The sequence below is a fragment of the Poecilia mexicana genome, unplaced genomic scaffold (assembly GCF_051168715.1).
Source record: "Poecilia mexicana isolate PSO_F unplaced genomic scaffold, ASM5116871v1 scaffold_9, whole genome shotgun sequence".
Lineage (NCBI taxonomy): Eukaryota > Metazoa > Chordata > Actinopteri > Cyprinodontiformes > Poeciliidae > Poecilia > Poecilia mexicana.
In genome coordinates, this window is record NW_028263378.1 from 26,352,699 (window position 1) to 26,377,555 (window position 24,857).

The following is a 24,857-nucleotide window of genomic DNA, read 5'->3' on the forward strand; positions in this document are numbered from 1 at the left end:
GCTGCAGCAACAACTGAGAGGCATGTCTCTAAATGTAGGAAATTCCTGGCTTCTATTTTTCTCAGTAATACTCTTCAAGGCTTTTATGAATGAACTGATGAATCCTTGCGTACAGCAATTTAATTCGTAGCACAGTCTGATGTAATGACTCTTACTTTATAGGTTTTGTTTACGTCCCTTATGTATTTTCTATTAAAAGCTCAGAGGTAGTCCCAGTGAGAGACACTTTCTTGGGCGATTACGAGTGATTACTTTTGTTGCAGAACACAGAGTGCATTGGTTGAAATAGTTTGAACGGCATGGAAGAAGCGCAGTAAGTTTACACAGTGCAAAGAAACAGATCAGTGAGGTTGCTTTATTTATTTCCAGAATTTTATGAATGACTTGCAGCTGAGGAGAGCATCATGCAACTCATAATCAGATATTTGCAAAGCGGGATTTTTATTTTATTTTATTTTTTGCTTGCTTATGAATGAAAATTAGATGTCTACACTCAATCTAAGAACAAAAAAAAAACTTTAACAATGTGGCAAATCAATTCCATTTCATTAGAGTAGGTTCAGAGAAACTTTAATCTGTTGCTGTCATTCCTAAACGTTTACATCAAACCTGTGATTATGTCACATAAAGAGAATGAAAAGGGTTGCAGAAGTTTTCATGGCAGCATAGGTGGAGACATGACGCAGCAGAGAACTGAAACCTAAGGTTACACAGTGCAGTGATTGCGTAACGTCGTTATCCTAACTCCTGATCCAAAGGATATACCTTAATCTGGCAGAGGCGCAGGATTCCCCAGACGTCACTGGGGAAAGTTTCCCCGCGCTGCAGATTTAGAACCACATGAATCTAAAAAGCCTGACAACCCATATGTTTCAAATATTTACAGCGCACTCATGAAATGTTGACCTTTACAGGCCAGTAAAATGTGGCTGAGCACACTTTGTGTTGGTGACTTTAGCAGAGCAGCAGACGGAGCTTTCACAGTCTGATGATGGATGCATCTGAGTGTGTGTGTGTGTGTGTGTGTGCGCGCGCGCGTGTGCTTCTATTTTCTACAAGTCAAAACCTGTCGTAGAGAAGCACATGACCCAGCTGGTGGGGAAGGAGAGGCTGGGGGGTGAGAGGGTCTCTCAGAGCTCCATCCACAGAGCATGATGCTGCCACCAAAAGAAAACTCTACATCTGCATGTGTTTTAATAAGTAACATATTTAATGAGATTAATCACACTATAGCGCTACGATTAATCACTATTAATCACCATGCTTAACTTTGTAAGCTTGAATTGTAAATGCAAAAAAAAAAAAAAAAAAAAAAAGCACATTGTCACAAAAATGTTAAAGAAAATCTTTTAATTCCTCAAACCAAACCAGGTTTTTACATTCAGGACGGTTTAAAAGAAGCTGTTTTGTTTCAAACGTAGTTTAGATACGTTGACTATATGAACTGCCTGCGCTTCGGTGGAAGGATAATTCATTGTTGCAATTACTACTAACTCCTACTTGATTTTATCACAAACACGAATCACTGCAGTATAAGGCCGCGCTGTTGTGAACTTAGTAACCCTCTGAAGGAGAGAAACGTTTAGGTCAAGTTAAGAAGGGAAATAACATTTAGCTGGGGGATTTATTTATGTGTTCATGTCATGTTTTTTAGTCCTTCACATAAAGTCAATTTTTATTGCCAGTCATTCCCCAAATACTGCAACTATCCCAGTAAAAGTTGATGAGCCACCCCAAGATTCCCAGGAGCTCCCCAGGTGACGACCCCATTATGTATTTCTAGAAGCGCCCCTGGATGTAGCATCTGCTTTGGCACACAGACATACAAAATACATCCAAACCGTGTCAAAGAACGATTTTCCCCCTTTCTTTTTCTTTTTTTTTCTACACCAGCTTCCTTCCTTTGGTAAATTGTAGGCCAGGGGTGGCGGAAATACGTCAGTTATGTGGGTTTTCTGAAGCTCGAGTGCGTCTCTTAATTTCGGATGAAGGGAACGAGAAGGGAGGGAGAGGAGATTTTAATCACTCCTGTCGCTTTAAGGACACATATCAAAGCCTTATTATGCGAATTGAAAATACCATGAGCCAGTGAGCCAACTGAGCAGCCAGGGGGACGGACTGGAGTGGATTTATAGGGGAAACTCAACATTATCTGAGCTGGAAGAGACCGCTTCATCGCCTTGTGGAGTTTGATTTCACACTGGATGGTTGGTTTATTCGGACGGCTCGGGTCATTTTTTTTTTTCTTTCCTCCTTGGTGGAAATATTGCGCAGAAGTACAGCTCTCTCAGACTTGGGATTCTTTACCCCCTGAAGCGAGGAGGAGGAATATCACTTAAAAACTCAACGCGTCGCGTGCGGGGATTATTCGCCACACTCGTACGTTGTTGTTTCGGACGGATAGTATCCCGCGAGCTCCCTCTCTGTATCTGACAGCCCTGGATCATGGGTTGGGGTGGTGGAAAAGAACAACGGCCAGCGACATGATTCCTCTACGCTGTCTGCGGTACGCTGCGTGGTCGGGCTCGAACATCGCTGGCTATGATTCCCGTGCAACAAAAGTTGCGAGGCGGCTGTAATGCGCGGATTTTTCCACAGTTTGCCCGTTTTGCACCTGCTTTTACGGACGCCGCGTCGACACTGTGCGGATTCGTGACGGAAAAGCGTGCGGATCCGCGCCGCTTCGCCCGCTCCCTCGCCGACTGTGCGGGATACTTGAACATTTGCCTCGCCGTAGTGGAAATCGGGGAGGTTTGTACTCAAGGTCACTGAGTGTTTTCAGGCGTTATTTGCTTTCCCATCCACACTAGCGCACACAGACGCCTTCGCGAACACACACACACACACACGCACACACACACACACACACACACACACACACACACACACACACACACACTCGAGCGCACGCGCACATGCTCGCGCACGCGTACTTGCTCACGCACGCGCGCGGCGCTATCCGCACGTTATAGCGCAGCCTCTAATTCTCAGTCCAGTGTGTGTTATTTGTTATTATACGGTTCCGCGAGTCTGTGGGCGTGCACGTCCTGTGGAGTTTTTTTTTCCTCCTCTTCTTCTTCTTTTTCCTTTTTTTTCTGTTATTTTGACACTGCATGCAAGCTCTTTCCAATAACATGGATGGGAAACTGAAGCAGGGTCGGAGATGCCGGGCCAAGCGAGAGAGGGTGCGGAGGTTGCGGGAGCCGGGGAGCAAAGACGCCCGCAGCCCCGAGCCCAACTCCTCCTGTTCTGACAGGGAGGGACAGAGTCCCGGGAGAGACGCCGCCTCCCCGGCCGCTAAAAAGACGCCTCACCCCGCAGCCGCAGCCAGAGCCCCGCGCCCCCCTCGGAGGAAGAGACGGGAGTCCAGCTCGCAGGAGGAGGATATCATTGATGGATTTGCTATTGCCAGCTTCATCAGCCTGGAACGTCTGGAGGTAAGGAGGAGCTGTATCAGTTCCCTTTGTGTGTGTGTGTGTGTGTGTGTGTGTGTGTGTGTGCGCGCGCGTGTGTTTCTGCTTATCATCAGTGATGCTTATCGAAAAGTGCGGGGGGTCACTGAGGTTGAAGTCTGGTCTAATTTGTCATTAATTTCTTTCAAATGACGCCAGGTAGAACCTTGGCTCTTCATGTCAGCTGATAGGCTGGACCAGCTATTGGTTTGATGATGGTTCCTCAGGGCTGCTGACAGCTGTGTGGGTCCGTATCTGTTTGTTTTGGGGGGCTTCCAGGTCTGTGCTGACATAAAACGGAAAGGGGAAAAAAATGTTTTGGAGCTGCAGCATCTGTCTGGTTTACTGAATCTTAGAAGTTTTGTGTCTGAGCGGTTAATTATTGACAGCATCTGTTTTATTGAGGGGAAGAAAAAACAAACATGTTGTCCTGTCACTTTTGGCTATGGCTGTTGTGTTGGTTCATATTCTCATTCACTACCAGCTATCAGTGTGCTCTTGACATTGTGCCCTTTGATAAACTGCCTACTGCGGGGTTCATCTGTTACAGCCTGATACACCATGTGCTGATAAGTCTGTTCCTATCATTACTCTCTGGTATGCTGGGTGTCAGAAAAGGAGGTTTCTCCCCTTGACACCTTTCACTGTATATTCATTTGAGGTTGTTGATTTTTTTTTTTGTAAATATAATGACGTATTCTTTTGCTTCTTGGCATGTATAAGGTCAGCAATCCCATAGAGTGATGGTCATAAGCACTCCTCCTTCCTACATGCAGCTTAGTCAGATTTGCTCAACCAGTTGTCCACGCTCAGGCTTCACTCAGTTGAAGCTGCATCATCAGTTTCCTGCCTCCCATCTGTAAAGTTCAGCAGCTATGGGTCAGCAGTGGTTACATAGCTGCTTTTGAGTCAAAAATGTACCAAGACATCCGCTAGTGACCAGAGAAAACCTTTTTATTTTTTCCCTGAACACCCCAGTCTGGGGACTGGCAAGTTGGAAACTCACTCTGGTTAGCGATTATGTCACCAGGTTGTTGTTACCATTTATGTGGAAGTTGGTGCTAAGTAAAGATGAGTCAAACGCAGCCCCTGCTCCAGACGAGTTTAACAGGGGCGGCATCGGTTTATTTTGGGGGGCAAAATGAATCTACGTAGCAATAACTATCACTCAAGCAAAAGAAAAAGGTACAGTGCCGTAAAACTACTCTTATAATTACATTTTATTTCTTTTTCTAAGAAAGTTACACAAGTGAATGTAACAAGTACTACCCGCTTTTGAACATGGACAACACCAGTAGCCTACAGGCTACTTGTTAACAAGCTTAAGGTGCTGTACTAGCTAGACATCTTTTTGATAACACCTGTATCCAAACGTATTACTGAACTCAGTCGGTTAGTTTGGGAGGAAAACTGTGCAAAGTTCTTTGCGTTTTGCTGGTTTGTTGCCATGATTCTAACACAAACCTGAGTTGCTCTGCACAGCGGCAGCAGGTTTCCAAACAGGTGTAAACCCAGCATCTTAGCGCTCATGTTGTGTTTAAAGGCAGCTCGGAAAAGCAGGTTACGACGTGTTGGCAACAGATTACACAGTTTTAACTGCTGAAAAAATGTGACAGAAGGCACTGATGTGGAAAGTGTGGAAGCTCCTACTGTATCAAATCGACATAGGAATAACAGAGAGTTGGCCGCTATAAGGTAAAAACAACAAACAGCTTCCAGTCTAGGGGGGCACGGCTGACTCTGTGGGGCCAATGCCCGCCCATGCCGCTGGGCATGGTCAAAGGTAAATATTTTTAGCCAAATAAGTCTTTGAAGCTCTTTGCAAAGAAACCGTCACGTCAGACATGTTTCTGGTTTAATTCGGCTGCAAGACAGAGAGAGAGAGAGCAACACTTTAGCAAATAACAGGAAGTCTGTTTATCCTCTTGAATTTTCAGTAAAAGTCTTTCATGGATTTTTGACTTAAACATAGTGGTAGCCTTTTGAAAATCTCAAAGTTAATTTAAGGATTCATATACAGAAAGTAGTGTTTTTGTAATTCTAACCAAAATAAATCATTATACGATGCTAAAAACCATATAAAATGAGAATTCTGTTATCAGTGTTTCTTTCACAATATTCCCCAGTGACTGCTTGACTACTGCAACTGTGTCTCTGCTGCTGATGCAAATAGATGTAATTGGAAAAAGCTGGTGTTGGCATGTTGAAGATATGTAGTGGTGCACCAATTGATTGGCCAGTGACCAAAATCAGACAATTTGTCACGGATTTGTTCCGTCTGGTGATCGACAAAACAAAATCGGATTTAATTTTGCCTCTTAATGGCGTCTGAAGAACTTTTATAGCCCACGTTTGTTAAATTTGAGTTTAAACAAAAAGTTTACACAATAGTATGGCGTCATAACCGTTAAAGAAAATCAGAGCTCCAAGTAGAGTGTAAATCGGCATTAGCCAGTAAAAGCCTTTGTTGGTACGCACTATAAAAATGACAGAAAGTCCTGATTTCTTTGATGTTTTACATCGACGCATTGTTTGATGTCCACAATATGAGCCAAATTAAAGCGCTTGTTTCCCCCTCCCCCAAAATAACTTCGTTTCAGTAGATACGCCTTCATGCAGTGTTTTTCTACCCTTTTGAGTTTTATGGACACCACTTCTGACTGAGAGAGAGAGAGACTTTAAAGTCAGACGCCGCGAAGTGCCTCTGACTGGCCCTGTCTGCTAGGACGCGGGTGAAATTCATGCTCTGTTGGTAATCTTCTTACGTCGGCTCTCATGCAGTTGTCATTTTAGTTTCCCCGAGTTTCACGCCACGCCGTGTACCTCGCTGTAGCAGAGATTGTGTCTCTGAATAGGTTTCTTCTGAGGGCTTTATCTTCAAATGAAAGGAGATCCTGGCTGGCGCCGGGGGATGTGAAGCTAGATAATTATCCAGTTTCTGTTTTACACATTTACCAGCAATAATAGTTTTCTTAGTCAAGTGCTAAATCAGTGTTGAGTGAACACAGAGAGTAACAGTGTGCTCTGCTGTACATAGAAGCTTATGTTTCAAGGCTAAGCAAATGAGCCATGATATGGCTCTATGTGAAATGATACTTGCATCCCAGCTACTTGCTGGTAATTGGTCTGATTTGCATGCAAATGGAGTGCGCTTATTAAAGGGTGCTGCTGGATCCGGTGAAATTAAAATAAGCTTTTTAGCGCCCTTTGATTTCGTGTGCTCGTGTGGGGAGACGAAGCGAGCGTGTTCACTTTGCGCCGGCTTTCATCTCCCGTTTGCGACAAACGGTGCGTTTGTTTGCGCCGTGGCGTGAGTGAAAACGCCCTCTTAAAAGAATAAAAAAAACAAAAAAAAGTCTGCGTCCTCCGGAGGCATCGCATCATCGGCCGTGACTCATGCTTTCACCTGCTCGCTGCATGCTCGAGTGCAACTCATGACCTACACTACCTGCGCTAATTACCCATCAATTATGAGGAGGACACGGCAGCCGGGGAATAGCTCTGACCTATTGCATCACGCTCCAGTAAGCCAGCATGGCCACCGTTGAGCTGCTGTGTGCTGCTCTTAACCTCTTTGAGGTGACTGATGGCCAGGGCTGGTGTGTTTATATCTAGGTGTAAAAATCAGGGAACCTCCATCTTTAAATTACACACCAATACTTTTGTACTTTTTCTGGAAATTGGGGCAGGTGATGTGGACTTGGAGTTTTATCATAATATTTTGTGGTACTATTGACGATGAGAGCTGTTTGTTACTTCTTTTTTAGGTAAGTGTATGGCACAGGAGTCATGCCCCACAAACACAAATGCTACTTTTGAAAAATATAGACATACAGAGAAGTTGGATTTGTATGACTAAACTGCACACACTAATTGCATTCAGTCATATTTTTGAAATGATTGATATTTATCAGTACTACCGTTGGAAAACAGTGGAGAAAAGAGTAAAGCTATCTACCTTGACAGTTTTGAGGGCTGGGTTTAAACATTAATTGGAATTTATGGTGACAATGATGAATCAAAATTTCTCTCACAGCATGAAATTGATCACAAATAATGATAATCGGTACCATAAATCCCCATTCCTAAATCTCACTAATCTGTTTTTATTTGAATTAGTTGTTTTTTTTTCCCCAACAATGATTCATATTTGGACAAAGATGCGCCAGGAGCCTAAAAATATATTCACCTCTCAGTTCTTTATATTTCCTTCTCTCACCATAAGGACAGGGGTTAGCATTCTTAAACATTTTTGCAAGGTTGGAGCATGAAGAGAGAGAGAGAGAGGGATCTTTGAGCATTTTTCTTTGGTGTGACCATTCTCTCTAGATCACTCACAGCATGATTTCACAGATCACATGTTCCAGTACCGGTTCGGTTCATGTGCCTCCGAACATCAGCATTTTGTTAAGAACCGATGCTGGTTTTCTTCTGTTTTGGGAACCAAACATGTGTGACCAGCTGTGTGTGTTGCACAACAAACGGCAGTAAAAGAGTAGCAAGATGGCGGACCTTGATGCCCTGTGCATGTTTCTTCTTTGTGTACAGATATTCCTTTATGTATCTGTCTTTTTTAAAATTATTTTATTATTTGCGTAGTGGTTCACGCTTCTAATTAAGTGCGACCGCATTCAGACTTACGTTTGTACGATTTACGACCCCAAAGCGACATGAATGCGCAGAAGAAGAACCGTGACCTCACACTGCAGCGCAATGTTTACGGAATAGTTTTACGAAAATAACAATGGATGCCTCTGACCATAGATTCCATTGTTTACTCAGTAATGGGAGCCAACAAGATTGTCACAATTTCATAACAGGACAATTGAAGCTAACAAAAAGAACAACTCATAGTGACGACCTTTTGTGGGACATTGACTGCAGCGTCTATAGAGAAGTTTGTCTGGATGTGAAGTCAGAGCAGGGAGGGGTGGGAATGTGATGTGATGCGTGTCAGTGGCGTAGACGTCCTTCGTAATTTTATAATTATGATTTTCAGCACTTGTTTACATCTGGTCTGGCTTCTTCTGGTACAGAATTACACCGTTGACACGTCTCATGTCAGTGGTGTAAATGTCGGATTAAATGCGACATGACAGCTCAGACTGCAGGCGCTTTGAAAACCATAAGATACACATCTGGAAGTGGTTCAAATCTGTTTTCTTTTTGGGGAGGAGGGATGAAAAGATCGTAATTGTGCCGTTCAAACTGCCGTGGAAAAGTCGGATGTAGGTCGCACTTAGGGGGGAAAAAAAGTCCAATTTGGATCACATCTGCCTGCTGTGTGAATGTAGTCTTTTCTTCGAGTCACCTCATGGGACTGCTTAAGAGTTTACCACCCGTAGAGTCCAAGAAGGTTTTCAGGGTATTTGGAAGAGAAACAGGCCCACACCATGACACACCCTCCACACACACTCAACCTCATGGGACTTGGACTTGATATGCTTTTCCACATTCATCCTCTTAATTGTACTGAAATGTAAAGTTGGACTTTACATCTTTCCTTAGAGTAAACCAAATCTCTCAGTGTCTGTGTATCTTTAAAGTCCGTGCAAGTTTTCAGAGTAACCTTTTCTCAACTATGTGTGTTTATCTGCAGATTATGGGTTTTTCTCTAAAGCACTTTGGCTCTAAAAATCCTCTGTTCCTCCTTGTTGTTGGTATTTCATCTCTGCACTGATGGGACTCGGGCAGTACGGTGGTCTCGCCTTCTCCCCCATAACCCATTTCATTGCAGCCCGGAGCAATTTATAGCCACAGCTGCATTTGATTACATCGTGTTTATTTGCTTTGAATTCCCCGGCTTCACATAGGGAAGCCGCTTCCTTACCTGTGCAAATCGACTGTACATGCACAGCCGTGGTAGTTTGTCACACTTTCTTACACCGTACAGAAAAGAAAAAAAAAATGTTAGCGATGGTTCATGTGGAGGTACTCTGCTTCTGTTGGTTTCTGAAGGAGAAAAATGTACAGCTACTGATCCTGGGCAGGGTTTATATGCTTCCTTTAAAAAAAAAAATGAGATGAGATAATATTTTACTATCTGTGTACTGAAATTGCTCAGTGAACAACCTGCTTCTCCTCCCCAACCCAGTGCAAAATAGCCTAAAGGGAACAATTTGGACCATAAATTAGAATGATCCACATTTGGGAGTTATTCCAGTTTCTGGAAGTGCAATTTCCTGGACACTTCCTGAATAGTTTGTCACCTTACAGCAGTGCTGTAAAACAATTACCAGCTGCAGCTTAAAGCCTCCCAGTGGGTATCAAACAAGTGAGCGGATAATGGAAATGACACAATTATCCATCTGTCACAGTATTAATAAGATGTTTTATTTGCTCCATTTGGTGCGTGTGTGACTCTGAAGTTGTAAATCTCCCCTCCCTCTCTAATCCTACAATCCTTCCGTTCATCTGCTTCAACATGAATTTACAGATTTGTTTGGGGTTCTTTTTTATTATTATTATCATTATTATGGAGATTTAAGTCGGACACTGTGGCGACATTGGGGACAGGGCGAGGTGTTCTTGCAGTAAACAAGCTCATAGTGTAGCGGAGTAAAGCTTCTTCTCAAACAAGACGGAGGCTCGTATTTCCTTTACTGAACCCTTTTGTTCAGTATTTATTGAAGAGGAAAAAAAGGGCTTCAGCCGATAAAAACAGAACAACAGCAACAACAACTGCTCGTAACCAAGCAATAAAATCAACAAAGCAAGATAGTGACTAAACAGTAACAGATCCTTAAGCATTCTTCAAAATAAAAGACTTCCTCTATTCAAATAAATCATGTCTTACACTGAAATATATTTCACTTCGCCTTTGTAATTGTATACAATCATATTCAATATAATAATAATAATCATCATGTAAATTATGCTTAACATATAATTGTAATCAGTCACTTATCATGCAAATATACTGAACAACATAAGTGTAAAAAAGTCACAACATCCTCCCACCCGATGAACAACTGTTCATCTGTGTAGGATTTACCTTTCATTTAAGATACTTCTAAAGGGTACAATAACTGAATAGGCCTGCGTAACAAGCCACCAGTCGAAGTACGAACATTGCATGAACGTATGAGACCATCCCTGCCTGGGAAGACCTCTACAATTCTACCCATTTTCCATGTCTGTCTGGGTGTATTGTCCTCCCCCAAAAGAACTACATCTCCTACTTTAAGTAGTGTTGGAGTAGGACTGTTCACCCTGTGGGCTGATTTTAAGTCCATCAAATAATCTCTGCGCCAGCGTTTGCAAAAGCCTATCAAAAGTTTCTGTTGGTATTTCCACCTTCTACCTAGCTGTTCGCGATTTGCAGTGAGAACCTGATTTAGGTGAGGTGATGGAATAATCTTTGGTGGCAAGGAAGTTAAGCGTTTACCAACTAAGAAATGAGATGGGGTAAGTGGCTGGGGTTCTAATGCATCACTAGTTACATAGGACAGAGGCCTGGAGTTCAACACTGCCTCAACTTCAGTAAGAACAGTTGTGAGCTCCTCAAAGCTCAAAGATGCTTTCCCCAGTACCTTTCTTAAGCATGTTTTTACAGATCTCACAAGCCTTTCCCAGAATCCCCCCCACCAAGCTGCTCGCTCAGCGATAAACTTCCACGTGATTCCCTTGTCAGTGAAAAACTCTGTGAGTGTCGATCCTAAGATGTTTTGCCATAACTCCTTTAAATCCTTGTCAGCCCTTTTGAATGTTCTAGCATTGTCAGAGTAAATGACCCTACAAAGACCTCGTCTTGCAATGAATCTCTTTAAGGCCAATAAGAAATTCTCTGTAGTCTGATCTGAGACCAACTCTAAGTGTACTGCTCTTGTCACTGCACATGTAAACAGTGCTATGTATGATTTTACAGACCCGTCCTTAGTTTTAACATATAAGGGTCCAGCAAAATCTACACCAGTAACTTCAAAGGGAGGTGATTCTGTTACTCTGTCTCGAGGTAAGGGAGCAGTAATCTGTTGTGCTGCCTTAACCTTTAGTTTTTTGCAGATGTAACATTTTGAAACAATGTTTCTTACAAGCTGTCTGCCTCTCAAAATCCAATATTGTTCTCTAACTTGAGTTAATGTGTCTCTTACACCAGAATGCATCACTCTTTCGTGACATGACTGAACTAATAGTTCAGAATACTTGTGATTTGTCGGTAGTATCCAAGGGTGTTGTTCTCTGAAACTAAGATCTGAATTCTGCAGCCTTCCCCCAACACTTATTAGACCATTTTCATCTAAGAATGGTTTCAAATCTTTGATTTTAGAATCTACCTTCACATTTTTGTTTGACCTTAACTGCAATATTTCAGAACTGAAACAACTCTCTTGTGTTGACTTAATCCAGTACATTTCAGCTGCACCAAGTTCTTCTGTACTTATCTCTCCCTGAACCTTCAGATAAGATCTTGTGTTATTAACAAACCGCTTTACCCATGCAGTGATTCTTAACATGGTCTTAAGCTTGCTGTACCTTTCTAAGTTTAACAGAGGTTCAGTTTGCTCAGTGGCAGTGAACTGCACAACAGTCTCATACCCAGACCTCAGCTCTGCATTCACTTCATCCACTACATAGTCACTACAAATGTTCAGTTCCTTCTCATCCGTAGACAGTGAAGTGGGTCCCTTCCACCACAGCTGGCTCTTAATAAGGCTCCGAGCATGGTAACCCCGCGTAAGAAGGTCGGCAGGGTTCATTTTGCCAGCACAGTGGAACCAGAGTTCTGGATTTGTGAGCCCTTGTATTTCTGCCACTCTGTTGCTCACAAATGGTTTCCATCGACGTGATGAGCTGCGGATCCAGTGAAGCGTGATCATAGAGTCCGTCCACATGTTGAGCTGGTTTTTCTCCATGTTCAATGGCTTAAGGAGGCTGTGTCCTAATCTTGCTCCAATAAGTGCACCCATGAGCTCCAAGCGAGGTAATGTCATTTTCTTTAATGGTGCTACTCGTGACTTGGAGGCCACAAAACTGTTAATAGTCTCTTCTTGGTTGTTTTGTCCTTGAAGATATGCCACGGCACCGTAAGCCTTTTCACTTGCATCACAGTAGACATGCAACTTTACAGTGTGTGACTCTTTGTTAATCTCAGTGTGGTACCACCTGGGAATAGACACCAGGTGTAACAGTGGTAACTCCAGACACCATTGCTCCCACTTCTCTTCTAAGTCAGTAGGTAATGGTTCATCCCAACTCAGTCCCTTTTCCCACATCTCTTGTAACAGGCACTTTACTCGGACTGTAAAAGGAGTAAGAAATCCAATAGGGTCGAATATACGGGCTGATGTTCTTAGTACACTTCTTTTTGTATTTTCTCTGTCTTTCAAAATGTCCATTAACCCCTTTTGATCAAACACAAAATCATCGTGTTCCGGTCTCCAAACCAGTCCAAGTACTTTAAGCACATTTCCACTGGACTCTGTATCACCAGTGAGCTCTACTCCATTTTCTTTCCACATGGCTTTCAGATCAGGTGAGTTGGTAACCCATTTGCAGAGGTTCATGCTTGCCTGAGAGAGAATGTGCTTTGCTGCAGTTGTCATGTGAAGAGCATCCTGCACAGTAGGTGAGCTTGAAATAAAGTCATCTACATACATAGAGTCTCTGAGAGCCTGTACTGCCTTTGGCTGTTTTCTTTCAAATTGTTTGAGATGTTTTCTGATAGTGGCAGCAAGCAAGAATGGGCTGGGAGTTACTCCAAAAACAACTCTTTTCATCCTTAAGACACGCACCTCATTTTTCCAGTCCTTAGCTAAAGGTCTGTGCATCCACAAGAACCTGACAGCATCTCTGTCCTTTTCTGCTAGTGAGATTTGAAGAAAAGCCTTAGTTATATCAGCAGTAAATGCTATCTTGTGCAATCTGAACTTTATGAGCACATCTAGCAGGTTTGGGTTCAGGTTAGGTCCAGTGTACAGACAGTCGTTGAGGGATGGACTGTTTGCCTCATGTGAGGATGCATCAAATACCACTCTAAGTTTGGTTGTGGCCTTTTCTTCTCTTATTACAGCATGATGGGGCATATAATATTTCACAGTCTGTTGATTCATTTCTGGTTTTCCATCTGTAACCTCCTCACAGATACCATTTTGAAGATAGTCTTCTATTACATCGTTGTATCTGGCAAATAAATTTACATCAGTCTTCAGCTTTCTCGTTAGATTCTCAAAGCGTTTCTTCGCTACCCTGAAGTTGTCTGGAAGCTGGTCTTTGTCACATTGCCAGGGTAACTCAACTTGGTACCTTCCGTCTTCAAATGTTGTTGTTTGTTCAAAACGTTGCATAATTTCTGAGTCCTCTGGGCTTTCTGACTTTTTATTTACAATACCCAGGGACTCCACCTCCCAGAATGCATGCAACTGATTAGACAGCTGGGTGTCTTCGTTCAAACTAATGTGCATACACGTGGTGTCTGTAACACTGGAGGTAGTCACTGGTCCCTGTAAAGCCCATCCAAAGAGGGTTTCAACTGCCACTAATGAATCTGTAACCCTTTGGACCTTTCCAGTAACAGCCTGCCAGTAGTAATCTGCTCCAATTAACATCTGCAACTCTTGTTCATTAGCACCCTCTAGTGGAAAGTCTCCAAGCTGCAGTCCTCCTTTCTTAATCTCTGCTTGAATGGGCTCAGTTGGTACCTTTATTACAGCAGTGCACACCTCGGGGGTCTCTATAGCATCTATTTCGATTTTCCGTTCAGTGTTCCACACATTTTCAAGTTGAACTCTCACTATGTTGCGTTTTTCCACTACAGGACTGGTGGAACCAAAAACATGGAGGTTTAGTGTCTCTTGCCTCACAACTTGCAGTCCTAGGGCTCGGACAATGTCTCTGTGAACAAAACTACGCTGGCTACCTCCATCTAACAGACAGCGAGATATTTTTCTCTCCTTTGGTCCTACAGCCCATGCCTTAACCGTTTGGAGCAATACTGTGTTCTGAGTATTTGTCTTCACTTTGACTGAGCTGGTCAACGAAGACAACACAGCTTCTGCATTTCCACTATTACTTGTACTGTCGACTTCTGGTTTAGCTTCAGATTGTTCACAAACTGACAAGTGGTGTTTTCGATTGCACTGTCTGCACAAAATCTTCACTCTGCAGTATTTCGCAATATGTTTCGGGCCCAGGCAGACAAAACACCGTCCAAGTCTTTTCAGTTTCTCCCTGCGTGCACTTATTGTAAAACCAGGACAGTTCTCTGGTTTATGGTCATTACCGTCACAAAACACACAGGTTTGTGGCACGACGCTGGCTGTGTGCAAAGCAGTCGCTGATGGAATGCTCCACTTTCTAGGTTGATCACAGGCATAGGATGGCTTACCCACATGCTTGTGTTGTGGGCTCGGGCTCTTCAATGTGTGGCCTGGTCTGGTCAGCAGAAGCGCCCGTTCTCTGCTTTGCACTTCATTTTGCAGAAACTGAATCAATTCTGGGACTTTCCATTCGTTAGTTGAGTTTTGTTGCCGTGTATAAGCAAGTGCTATGTCTTCTGGAATAAGCTGTAGCAACACTGGACATAGGAGACAGCCGTAAGTATCACTTTGCACTCCAAGAGACTCCAAGCTGCGTATCTGGATCTCACATTCATCATAAAGGTGCCTCAAAGCTGCAACATCAGATGATCTTCTCACAGGTGTCAAGTTCAGCAATTTAGACATATGAGCACTTATCACAATATCCTTCCTTCCAAAACGATTCTGGAGCAACTCTATTGCAGCATCATAGTTGACATCTGTCATTGTCAGTCCTGCAATAGTCCGAGCAGCTGCTCCACTTAGGTAAGATCTCAGGTAAGTGAACTTGTCTGTCTTACTTAGTCCATCATTTCTGTGAATGGCTGATTCATACTGTGACCAGAATTCCTGCCATTGGCTTATTTCTCCATCATACTTGATTATCGTTAGTTTGGGCAGTTTAACCGTCTGTTTGGATTGTGATGAAAATGAGCCGTTGTTCACGTCACTCACATGCGCTCTTAGGGTGTCTGTAGCGGTCTCCTGCAATCCAATAACGTTGGTGGTGCGAACCTTCCAAATGAGAATCCGGTCCGTGTAATCCTGTGAGTTCGTTATCTCAGTGTCCAAGTCTTCAATTGACGTTTCATCTTCTATGCTCTTGTCCAAATCCAATAAAATTTCCTCCTTAGAAGATAAAACTGCCAGGAACTCACGCAGTCTATCCATATCGGGACTCTCTTTGCCCACCTCATCTTCTAGTCGAGTTAACAGCTTCGTCGTCGCTGTTCGGATAGTCGACCGTTTCCTCTTTAACCGCTCCAGTCCTTCCGTCATGTTGGCTGCTAAACTGAGCCTTAGCTTCACTTCGTTCAGAAAAATCAAAAAAATTCTTATTCCCGGGTTTCGGCACCAAAATGTAGCGGAGTAAAGCTTCTTCTCAAACAAGACGGAGGCTCGTATTTCCTTTACTGAACCCTTTTGTTCAGTATTTATTGAAGAGGAAAAAAAGGGCTTCAGCCGATAAAAACAGAACAACAGCAACAACAACTGCTCGTAACCAAGCAATAAAATCAACAAAGCAAGATAGTGACTAAACAGTAACAGATCCTTAAGCATTCTTCAAAATAAAAGACTTCCTCTATTCAAATAAATCATGTCTTACACTGAAATATATTTCACTTCGCCTTTGTAATTGTATACAATCATATTCAATATAATAATAATAATCATCATGTAAATTATGCTTAACATATAATTGTAATCAGTCACTTATCATGCAAATATACTGAACAACATAAGTGTAAAAAAGTCACAACACATAGGTCACGACTGTGTTTAGGATCTGTAGATAAAGACTTTTCTTCCTCACGTCTGTGTTTGCCTACAGTTTTGCACACTAATCGTCGTCTGCTCTTGGCAGCTCTTCTGTGCACAATGGACAAATTAAGTCCTTTGCCCGAGGGGGAGCTTGGAAGTGGCTGTTTGAGAAGCTGGGAGTTTCTGTTCCACTGTCTTCAGTCCATATGTTACCGCATGAATCCGCGGCGGCAGCGAACCTCTTTACGGATGTGTTTTCTCAGATTTAATTAGGTGCTTTGAAGTCCTCCAGGGAGCAGATTTCCACCTGAAATACTGACACTGTTGTTAGCACGCAGATAACACTACTTGTTAGCTATTATCTATCATCACAGTTCAGCTTGCACTCAGCAGATGACAGTTCAAGTAAGAACATTACCTTTTTAGATGAAAGACATGGTGGGGGGAAACGTTTATTGACGCCCTGGGTGATGGTGTGTAAAAAGTGTCAAAATACAGCTTTCATTGCAGTGGCGTAATCTCACTTTTTTTTTTTTATTCAGTGGAGATAGAATAAAGGGCATAACAATTACAATTTGATATTTTGTCCGGCTTCAATAAACCATTGGTAATTCTTTTTCTTTGGGCTTCTATTTCTCTTATTGTGCTTGCAATTAGTTTTTTATGTTTAACTTATTATTTGGTGTTTAAAGGTTTATTTATGTAGCATTTAAATGTGTTATATCAAAAAAACAACTTTCACAAATGTAAATGAGGGGGAATTTGTGGAAGATCAAGTCCTGTTATGTCTTAGAAGTATTTGTTGCACTTTTGATGCTTTCTGTATCTGAAGAGTCCACGTGTATTAGGATCAAGGGAGTGGATTTCACAGTTTTCCGCTGATTCTTTGTATCACCATTTTGTTGTTGTTGTTTTTTAACCAAATTAACTGAACATTTTGGGAAGGAAATGTAAACACCCCTATGGGACCCAGTATTTATTACTGTAATGAATCAGAAAGGAAGCATTCATTTTCCCTTTCAGTTTCAAACATCCATCATGCTGATGTGAGGGATACCACGGCATAACGTCACATGATTTTAGTGCGGTGGTTAGCAGTGAGGGACAGATGGATTGTGAAGGTTGTGGTGTGTTCACAATGCGACATGACCATAAAATGTGATGCAACCTTAAAATTACACAATTATATTTTTGGGTACTTATTGTGATAACAATAAAAGTGACCGTAGAATATTATTTTTCTTATTGTTTGTAGTTTTTTTTTAGGTAACTGCATGTCACTGCTGTCAAAATCTACAAACACTGTTCTTAAAGAACATACCTATTTCATAATTGGCTTGTCAAGGTCATCAATAACTTTAAACTAGCTATTATTATGACTAAAATGCATAAATAACAGCATTTATCATACGTTTGAATTTATTGATGTTAAATATGGTCATATGAAACCAGCAGTTGAGAAAATATTAAAAATAATCTCGACAATACAGCTAATCTTAGCTTTTTTTTTTTTTTTTTTTTTAAAAACAGCATTCAAAGTTGTTATAATCAAAATTCTTATCACAGAAAGGAATTTTTCACTCCACAAATAAGCAATATAAACACTCATACCTATCATGAAATGCATAATAAGCATTATTTTATTACCGCAATACATCGTCTTATGCCATTGGAACAAAAGGCAGACGTTGGATTAGATTCTTAGTCATCCTAAGTGGTTAAACAGAAAGCATCTTTCATCCAAACCGTTTCTTCAGTTCTGAACATAGTTTTTGACTTTCAGGCTCATAAATCGTAGTTCAAAATCCGAAACTAATACAATAATTAAAGTCACTAATAGGACTTGGTGTCACTCACGATTTGCTACCTAGCAAGGACAAGATGTTAGTTGTTCTGGTCACTTGGCTCATGGTGTGGAAAACTGACGATGATGTGGAAAAACACAGAAAGCCTGCTAAGCATGGTGGATGATGCGTAATGTTCCTTTTCCAAATGCACTGGAAGCCTAGATGGAGTGCACAGCTTCGCATAGCTACAGTTACAAAAAAAAAAAAAAAAACCTAAACAAACAAAAAAACAAAAAAAAAACAAAATGGGGACTGAAAGTCGGCGTCCAGTTGCAGTAAAAAATGAATTCAGTCCGGGGATTTCCGCAAATCATCACCGCTGGTTCCGATAAACAAGGCTGGCACATTACACGTCATCTCGGCCGTACCTGCGCTCAAGCTAAAGGTGGCCCATTTCGAGATGTTTGGGTTACAGACGCCTTAAAATAGCCTGAAAAATGCAATAATTTCACACCTTCCCCTCCCCCCCACACAGTCTGTATACGTTTCTCTCCGCTGATTGCCACTTGAGGACAAACTGGTCACAGCCACTCCGATCCTCGGCCGCCCGCCTCACTGTACTGAGATGTCTTGCCTTTCATGGTGAGGCAGCAGATTTGTTGCAGGGGTTGCAGCAATCTTGCTTCTCGTTCTCACTCTTTCCCCCGACAGTGATAGCGCTGTGCATCATATGCCGGCGCTGACAAACAACTCCGGCTTTAATTAACAAGGCAGCCCCCCCGAGGCTGGGGCTGCTCATTGGCTGACGCATCCCACAGAGAGAGCTTTCTTAACGCTAGTGGGACGTCCCCGGGCCCCAGCTCTCTCTCTAACTGTCACACGCTGTAGGCAACAGCACGGTTGATAAATGCATGGTCACATTCACAGGCCTTCCCTCTTTCTCTTTTTCTCTCTCTCTCTCAAACACACAGTCAGCATTGGACTTCCTCCCTGCTTCTGTTCGAGCCATCGACCAGTGACCTAAATATATCCACTCAAGAAAGGGTCTAGTGTGTTGTGAAAGTGTGAGGATGTGGCTATGGAAGCACGACTATCACTTACAGCTAAACCTCGCTGTGAAAATATGGGAGGCTCAGTCTGGCTCAGAAGCACCGACTGAAAGGCGAAAGAAAAACTGCAGCCATGTTTCTTTTTTCTTTTTTTTTGTCTGGGTTTGCTTTTTATCTGCCATATTTCAAACATGCTCTTTTTTTTTTTAACTGATTAAAAGGTCAAAATTCATCTCGGGCAGAAATGATGAAAATGAAAAATAATAATAATAATAATAATAAAAAAATAATAATTTGAGAAATTTTTGGAGCACATGAATAAATGTCACCTCTGACACGCAGCACTGCTTTGGAATGTTATTTATACCCTTTAAGCCCATTCATATCATGTCATGTTGTGACCGCAGGTTTCAGTGAATATAGTTAGGGGTTTAAGTGACAAGCCAACAGAAAGTAGTGAATAATTGTGTAACAGTAGGAAAATGGTGCATTGCTTTCAGAGTTTTTGGTGAATAAAACAAAAATCTGAAAAGTGTGGCATTCAACGATTAAAACAACAATTTGGTGCAGTTCTTTGGACGTTGGTTTTTACCAGCTTTGTACATCTGGGAGATAGAATTTTTAAAATCTTGTCTCAGATTCTCAAACGGATTCAGGTCTGGACTTTGACTGGGCCGTAGTAATACGTATGCTTTGATTTAAGCCATTTCATTGCAGCTTTTCTTTAAAAAATGGCTGCCTTCTTGCCACGAATTCTCCAACTTGAGCCACTGATCACTGCAGCTCATCCAGAGCATTTGTAGTTACAAAAAGATTTGATTACACACCTTTTTGTTTTTTTGATCAGAACATTTGTGAGGCAGATTTTCCACTTGTTCTTGTTTTTAGAACCGCTAAAGTAAAGGAGGGAGCCAGGCTACACAGCTCAGGTTTTTATTGGCAAGTCACTTTTTAATAAACCATAAATGATTTTTCTCTAATTTCAGAACCAATATGTTGCTGGTCCTATAAATCCTAAAGGAACTAGACTAAACTTTTGGAATGGAATGTCACAAAACATAATAGTGCTGGTATTAATATGTTTACAGAACATCCAGCTCAGAAAATGCACCTATATAATGGTAATAAATACAGCAAACAGTCAAACTGCTGCACACAGCAAGATGTTTTTTCTTAATAGTGATCACAAAATGTGCTAAAGCATGACACACTTGTTTAAGTTTGAGCCAACACACATTTTGTGCTACTTTTGTTTCCCCGATGAGCTAAGATGAGACTTCCTGAACACACAGTTAGTGTGCCAAATCAAACACGTACTTAAAAGTCATAGAGCAAGAAAAGATAAATAAAAAAGACTTAGTTATTTAAATTCATTGGATATAATTGAGGTTCTTCATTTTTGTAAGGCCGAAAAAAAAAAAGAGCTTGAAATCCTGACAGCCTTCCCTTTGCTGAGACGCTCCTCCTGCACTGCCAGATTTTGAAGTATCGCTTTACAGTTTGAGCCGCGGCTCTTTGAAAGAATAATACTCCAAAAGAGAGCTCTCTTTATTTACAGACACTTAAAAGGAGTGGCGGAGACACTGAGCCTTGACAATGCATCCGACACACGTTAAGCGGCACACACACAAAGCACGCGGGTCGCTTGTTTGAGGCATTATTACATATACGTCTATCTATCCATTTCCTTCCAGTCGTTCTGTGTCATCTTTCATCTTCCTGCCTGTGTGTTTGTATTGCGGTGAATGACAGGATGTTATTACGCCATGATTAAGATGTTGTCTCTGAGTCTGCGATAGATTAAGGACGGCGCTGTCAGATTGTCCCCCCCCTCCACCCCTCGTCCGTAATTATCTGCGACTGATTTGTGCACCCCCCCCCCCCGTCCCCTCTCCGTTTTTCACCTTTCCACCAGCCCTTTCCAGTTCCTCGCCTCGCTGATTCCCCCTCACGTTAATAAACAGTGTTAACGAGAGTTAACAAGAGTTTGGAGAAGAAAATGAGTTGAAAATGAAATGGCAGTAATCATATTTGTCACTCGGGGGAGGTATTTTCCACACGTGTGATTTTTAGTTATTTAATTCAGCGCTTGTCCGCAGAGCAGCCGACGAGTGGAGGGTTTACCATGAAAATAATGAAAACTAAATGGAGAGGGCAGCCTTTAAGTGGCTCATTAAGTAATGGCTGTTTTCCTTTTCAGCCGTGTCCTTCGCTGACGGAGAGAAAAGCGAGAGCTCTGAAAGCCCAGCTCGCCTCGGCCTTCACATCACTTGAGACTCTTTTCAGCATTTTTGTTTGCGTGCGAGTGCAGGTCATTTTTTTTCTTTCCCCTGCCTGAGAGACTCATTCAACACAAAGCTCCGTTGACTGGTCCTACTCTCTGAGTTGTGTGCACATAGGGAGAAGTTTTTATTAGCGATTTCAGTACAGCTCTCCTGCAAACCAAGGTAAATACTTAAAAAAAAGGGGGGCGGGGGGGAATGGGAAAGAAAAAAAAACTAAACTTTTTTTTGTACATCTAAACCAGAGGAGCCATTATCAATATAAAATCTAAGCCAACTTCCATTTTCGTACTTGACTAGAGGAAACAATGGCGTCATCGGTAAACAAGAGTTCAACATTTAAACAAATTACAGCATAATTATTTTTGATCAAAAAGACCATAGGGTCATTATTACCAACCTTAATTTCCAAAGCATTTATTAAGGTAAAAGAAAAATTACCAGGAATGAAATTTAACAGGTTTAACAGCCTTTTGACATAAAAAAAATGTTTTTATTCAATTCTAGTTTACTTCATTAAAGGACCGCACAATAGGCAATATCACATGATAAAACCAAGCAGTTATTTTTTGTATGAAGGTTTTCAAGCCACAGGCTAATTTGCAAACCCAGTCCTTGGTTATACCTTACTTATTTGAACATGTCCTGAACAAATCAGCTGTTTAATATTCTGTTTTAGAAAGAATTAACACTGCAGCTCAGTTTAGTACTGTGTACCACACGTACCCCGTCATGTAAATGTAGCCTCTCAGGTTTGTTTTGCCTTAAAGTGAACTGTGTGTTGTGCATAAGGGGTGTATTAATAAACTGTCTGACAGAAAAATCAGATTTTCTTCATTTGTGAATACTTAGATGTGAAGCTGAGCTTATCCACTGATCTTATTTACCTCCACAAAGGTGTGAAAATCAGCCATTGTCAGGTCTGCACACACTTGCAGTTCATAGTCATCCCACTTTTAACAACGTGGCGACTTTGCTGTTATAGTTAGCGGCTTTCAGGACAAAATAAAAACACTCTGTATTGGCCAAAATTGAAATCAACAGGTCAGGCTTTTTACATGTCGGTGAGTGGATAGAAAACTGCAGTCGGTGCACCTCTACTGTGTATTACTAACTCCAACTCACTCTAACTAGACTGGTAAAATGCGAGGCAAAAGGCCCAATGGGAAATCCAAACATGATCCCAGTGGGTTCAGATAATGTATAACGGCATGTCAGAAAGTGGCTTACGCTGTCTGCTATCAAACCCTAAGCACACAAGTAACTATAGGCTCTTTTTTTTAAAACTTGAAAATAAGGCTACAAATCTACTGGATTTTGGGAAACGGCACCCAGAAGTGACAAAGCCACTACACTCTACAATAAAGATAAGAGAGTAACTTTTATTTTCCTACAAATCTCCAGCTTAGATAAGGGTTTTTTAGGTCCGTGAATGATTCTGCATCATGGTTACCATGGTAGGGCTCTCATCTAATCCGGAACAGCATGGAGTTTGCAAAACCATCCTCCGGTCCATGTGGTCCATTTGGTGTTTTGAGAGAGAGGGCCGTTTTGCATTTGCTTTTTGTTTTTTTTCCCTTTCTTCAAAGGCATGACTCACACAGTCGTGACATTGCACAGAGTCTTTCTGCATGTTTTCTTAATAGATCGCTCTTGGTGTGAAAGTAATTAGCGGTAACAGTTGTCGACATGTGCCTCTGCTACCAACACTCGCTATCAATACCAGCTCAGAGGGGAATAGTCTTTATATGGTGACAACAGTTGCTCAGCACCCTGTCTGAAATGTTGCACAGAGAAATGCTAGGACACAGACAATTACCATACCGACAAAACAATGAGCTGTAATAAAGCTCATTGTTTTGTCGGTATGGTAATTGTCTGTGTGGCTGGCGAAGCCAAATAAGGATTGTTGCTTCAGTGGTTTGTACGATGGCTTTGGCAGCCCTACAACAAGCCGTGGCCAAGATAATAGAGGTTAGATAAGGAACTGCTTATGCAATGTGGAATTCCTGTTTTTTTTTTTCCCCACTGCCACTTCTGTTCCATTCAGGATCTGCGTGAGCTTTGTCTGACAACTCCAGGCTGAGCTGCTACGCTCGGGCTTTCCTGTCAGAATGAAGCGCGCCATCTGAATCGGTGCTTTGCAGGTGGAGCGTTTGAGGAGGAGTTTGTCGTTTGCTGACATGCGGGAAGAGAAGGGACTTCGTGTTTGTCACTGTGTGGGAGGTTTCCCTGATTTTGATGGTCAGCGGTGTCTGCTTGCGATAAGTCGGCAGCGATGCAGTTCTTTGATTCTGCGGCGTTTTGACTGATGGATTCTTTTCAGAGGACGTTCGTCTGTGAATCGGAACATTTCAGAGGAAAGCCGCGGTCCTTTTTCTGGCTCTAGCTTTTGATATGTGACAAATGAGGTATTTTTAAGAAACATTACAATCACAGTATGTTTTGTGTTTTAGCACCAGCTCCTGTTTTATTTTTATTTCAGTTAAACTGAAGTGTATATGCTTAGTTGTTTGCAAGGATTTAGGAGTTAAACTGTACTGTTGTATAAATACATGAAGTAACCTGATCTGCTGTTCAGCCAGCTGACCTGCAATGAGCAGCTACGGTGCTGAAGTACAGAATCTTCCTTCTTTCTTTCTGAACAATTAAGATTTCAAGAAAACGAATACAGGAAAGAGACATGAATTAAAACATAAAGTTTCCAGTAAAATGTTCTTTAAAACAAGAAACATTACGCATGAGGAAACTATTTATTGCAGGCAGCTTAATTGGCGTTACATAGCATAACAAAAAATTGTTTTAGTTTGGTCATGATACAGCATCACAAAACATCGGAATCGGCAGATTTCCAACCAGGTCGGCTGTGACTGTTGTCTTACCTGACGGAAACTGAAAAAAAAAAGTTTTTCTTTCAAATCAGCGAACAATCAGCGATCTCTGTCTCTGTACCCAAGACAGAGATTTCTCACTGATAAGAATGCAACTGTAAGCTTGATAGCCATCAAATTAGCATACTTACATCTATATTGGTTTATTTCCTTTAAAATGTTCATGAAGTTTTACACCCGCTTATCCCCAACACTAAGAAATAATCGACTTCATGAAGCAGAAAGGTTAAAAAGAACCAATCTTGACTGCTGTTCTTCTAATATCATACCTCGTTAAAGAAATGCTAGAATCGGCTAAAAATGGAAATCATTGAAAATCTAATTTTGTAGCGAGGAATAGAAAACAAATCTACGTTGCTTTCATGTAGTCCCAGACCCTGAGCAAGGACACGGTGACAGTAGAGATAAAAACTTTCCTGTCATTGGAAGGAAAACGCCACCCAGCAGAATTGCTGCTCCCATCTGGTTTGTTTGAGTCTCTCGTCTTTCAGCGTTGCCCCTCCACTCCTTCATTCGGCCTGTGAGAAAAAGAGGGAGCCGCAGACTCCTTCACAACAAGTTGGAGTCTGGAATTTGTTCAAAAAGGCACTTAGCAACAAATTAAGTGGCCTTATCGC

General features: G+C 41.9%; 1 protein-coding gene across 6 annotated transcripts in view; it reads left to right on the plus strand.

Annotated features, from left to right (window-relative positions):
• The first annotated feature begins 1,871 nt into the window (after positions 1-1,871).
• The window catches only part of fbrsl1 (fibrosin-like 1), a 353,739-nt gene continuing 330,753 nt past the window's right edge, over positions 1,872-24,857 (plus strand). For all 6 annotated transcript variants that reach the window (XM_088009073.1, XM_088009069.1, XM_088009072.1 and 3 more), the window contains exon 1: positions 1,872-3,437. In XM_088009073.1, the coding sequence (XP_087865199.1) occupies positions 3,114-3,437 (324 nt within the window). In that variant the 5' untranslated portion in view covers positions 1,872-3,113. The remainder of the gene's footprint in view (positions 3,438-24,857) is intronic.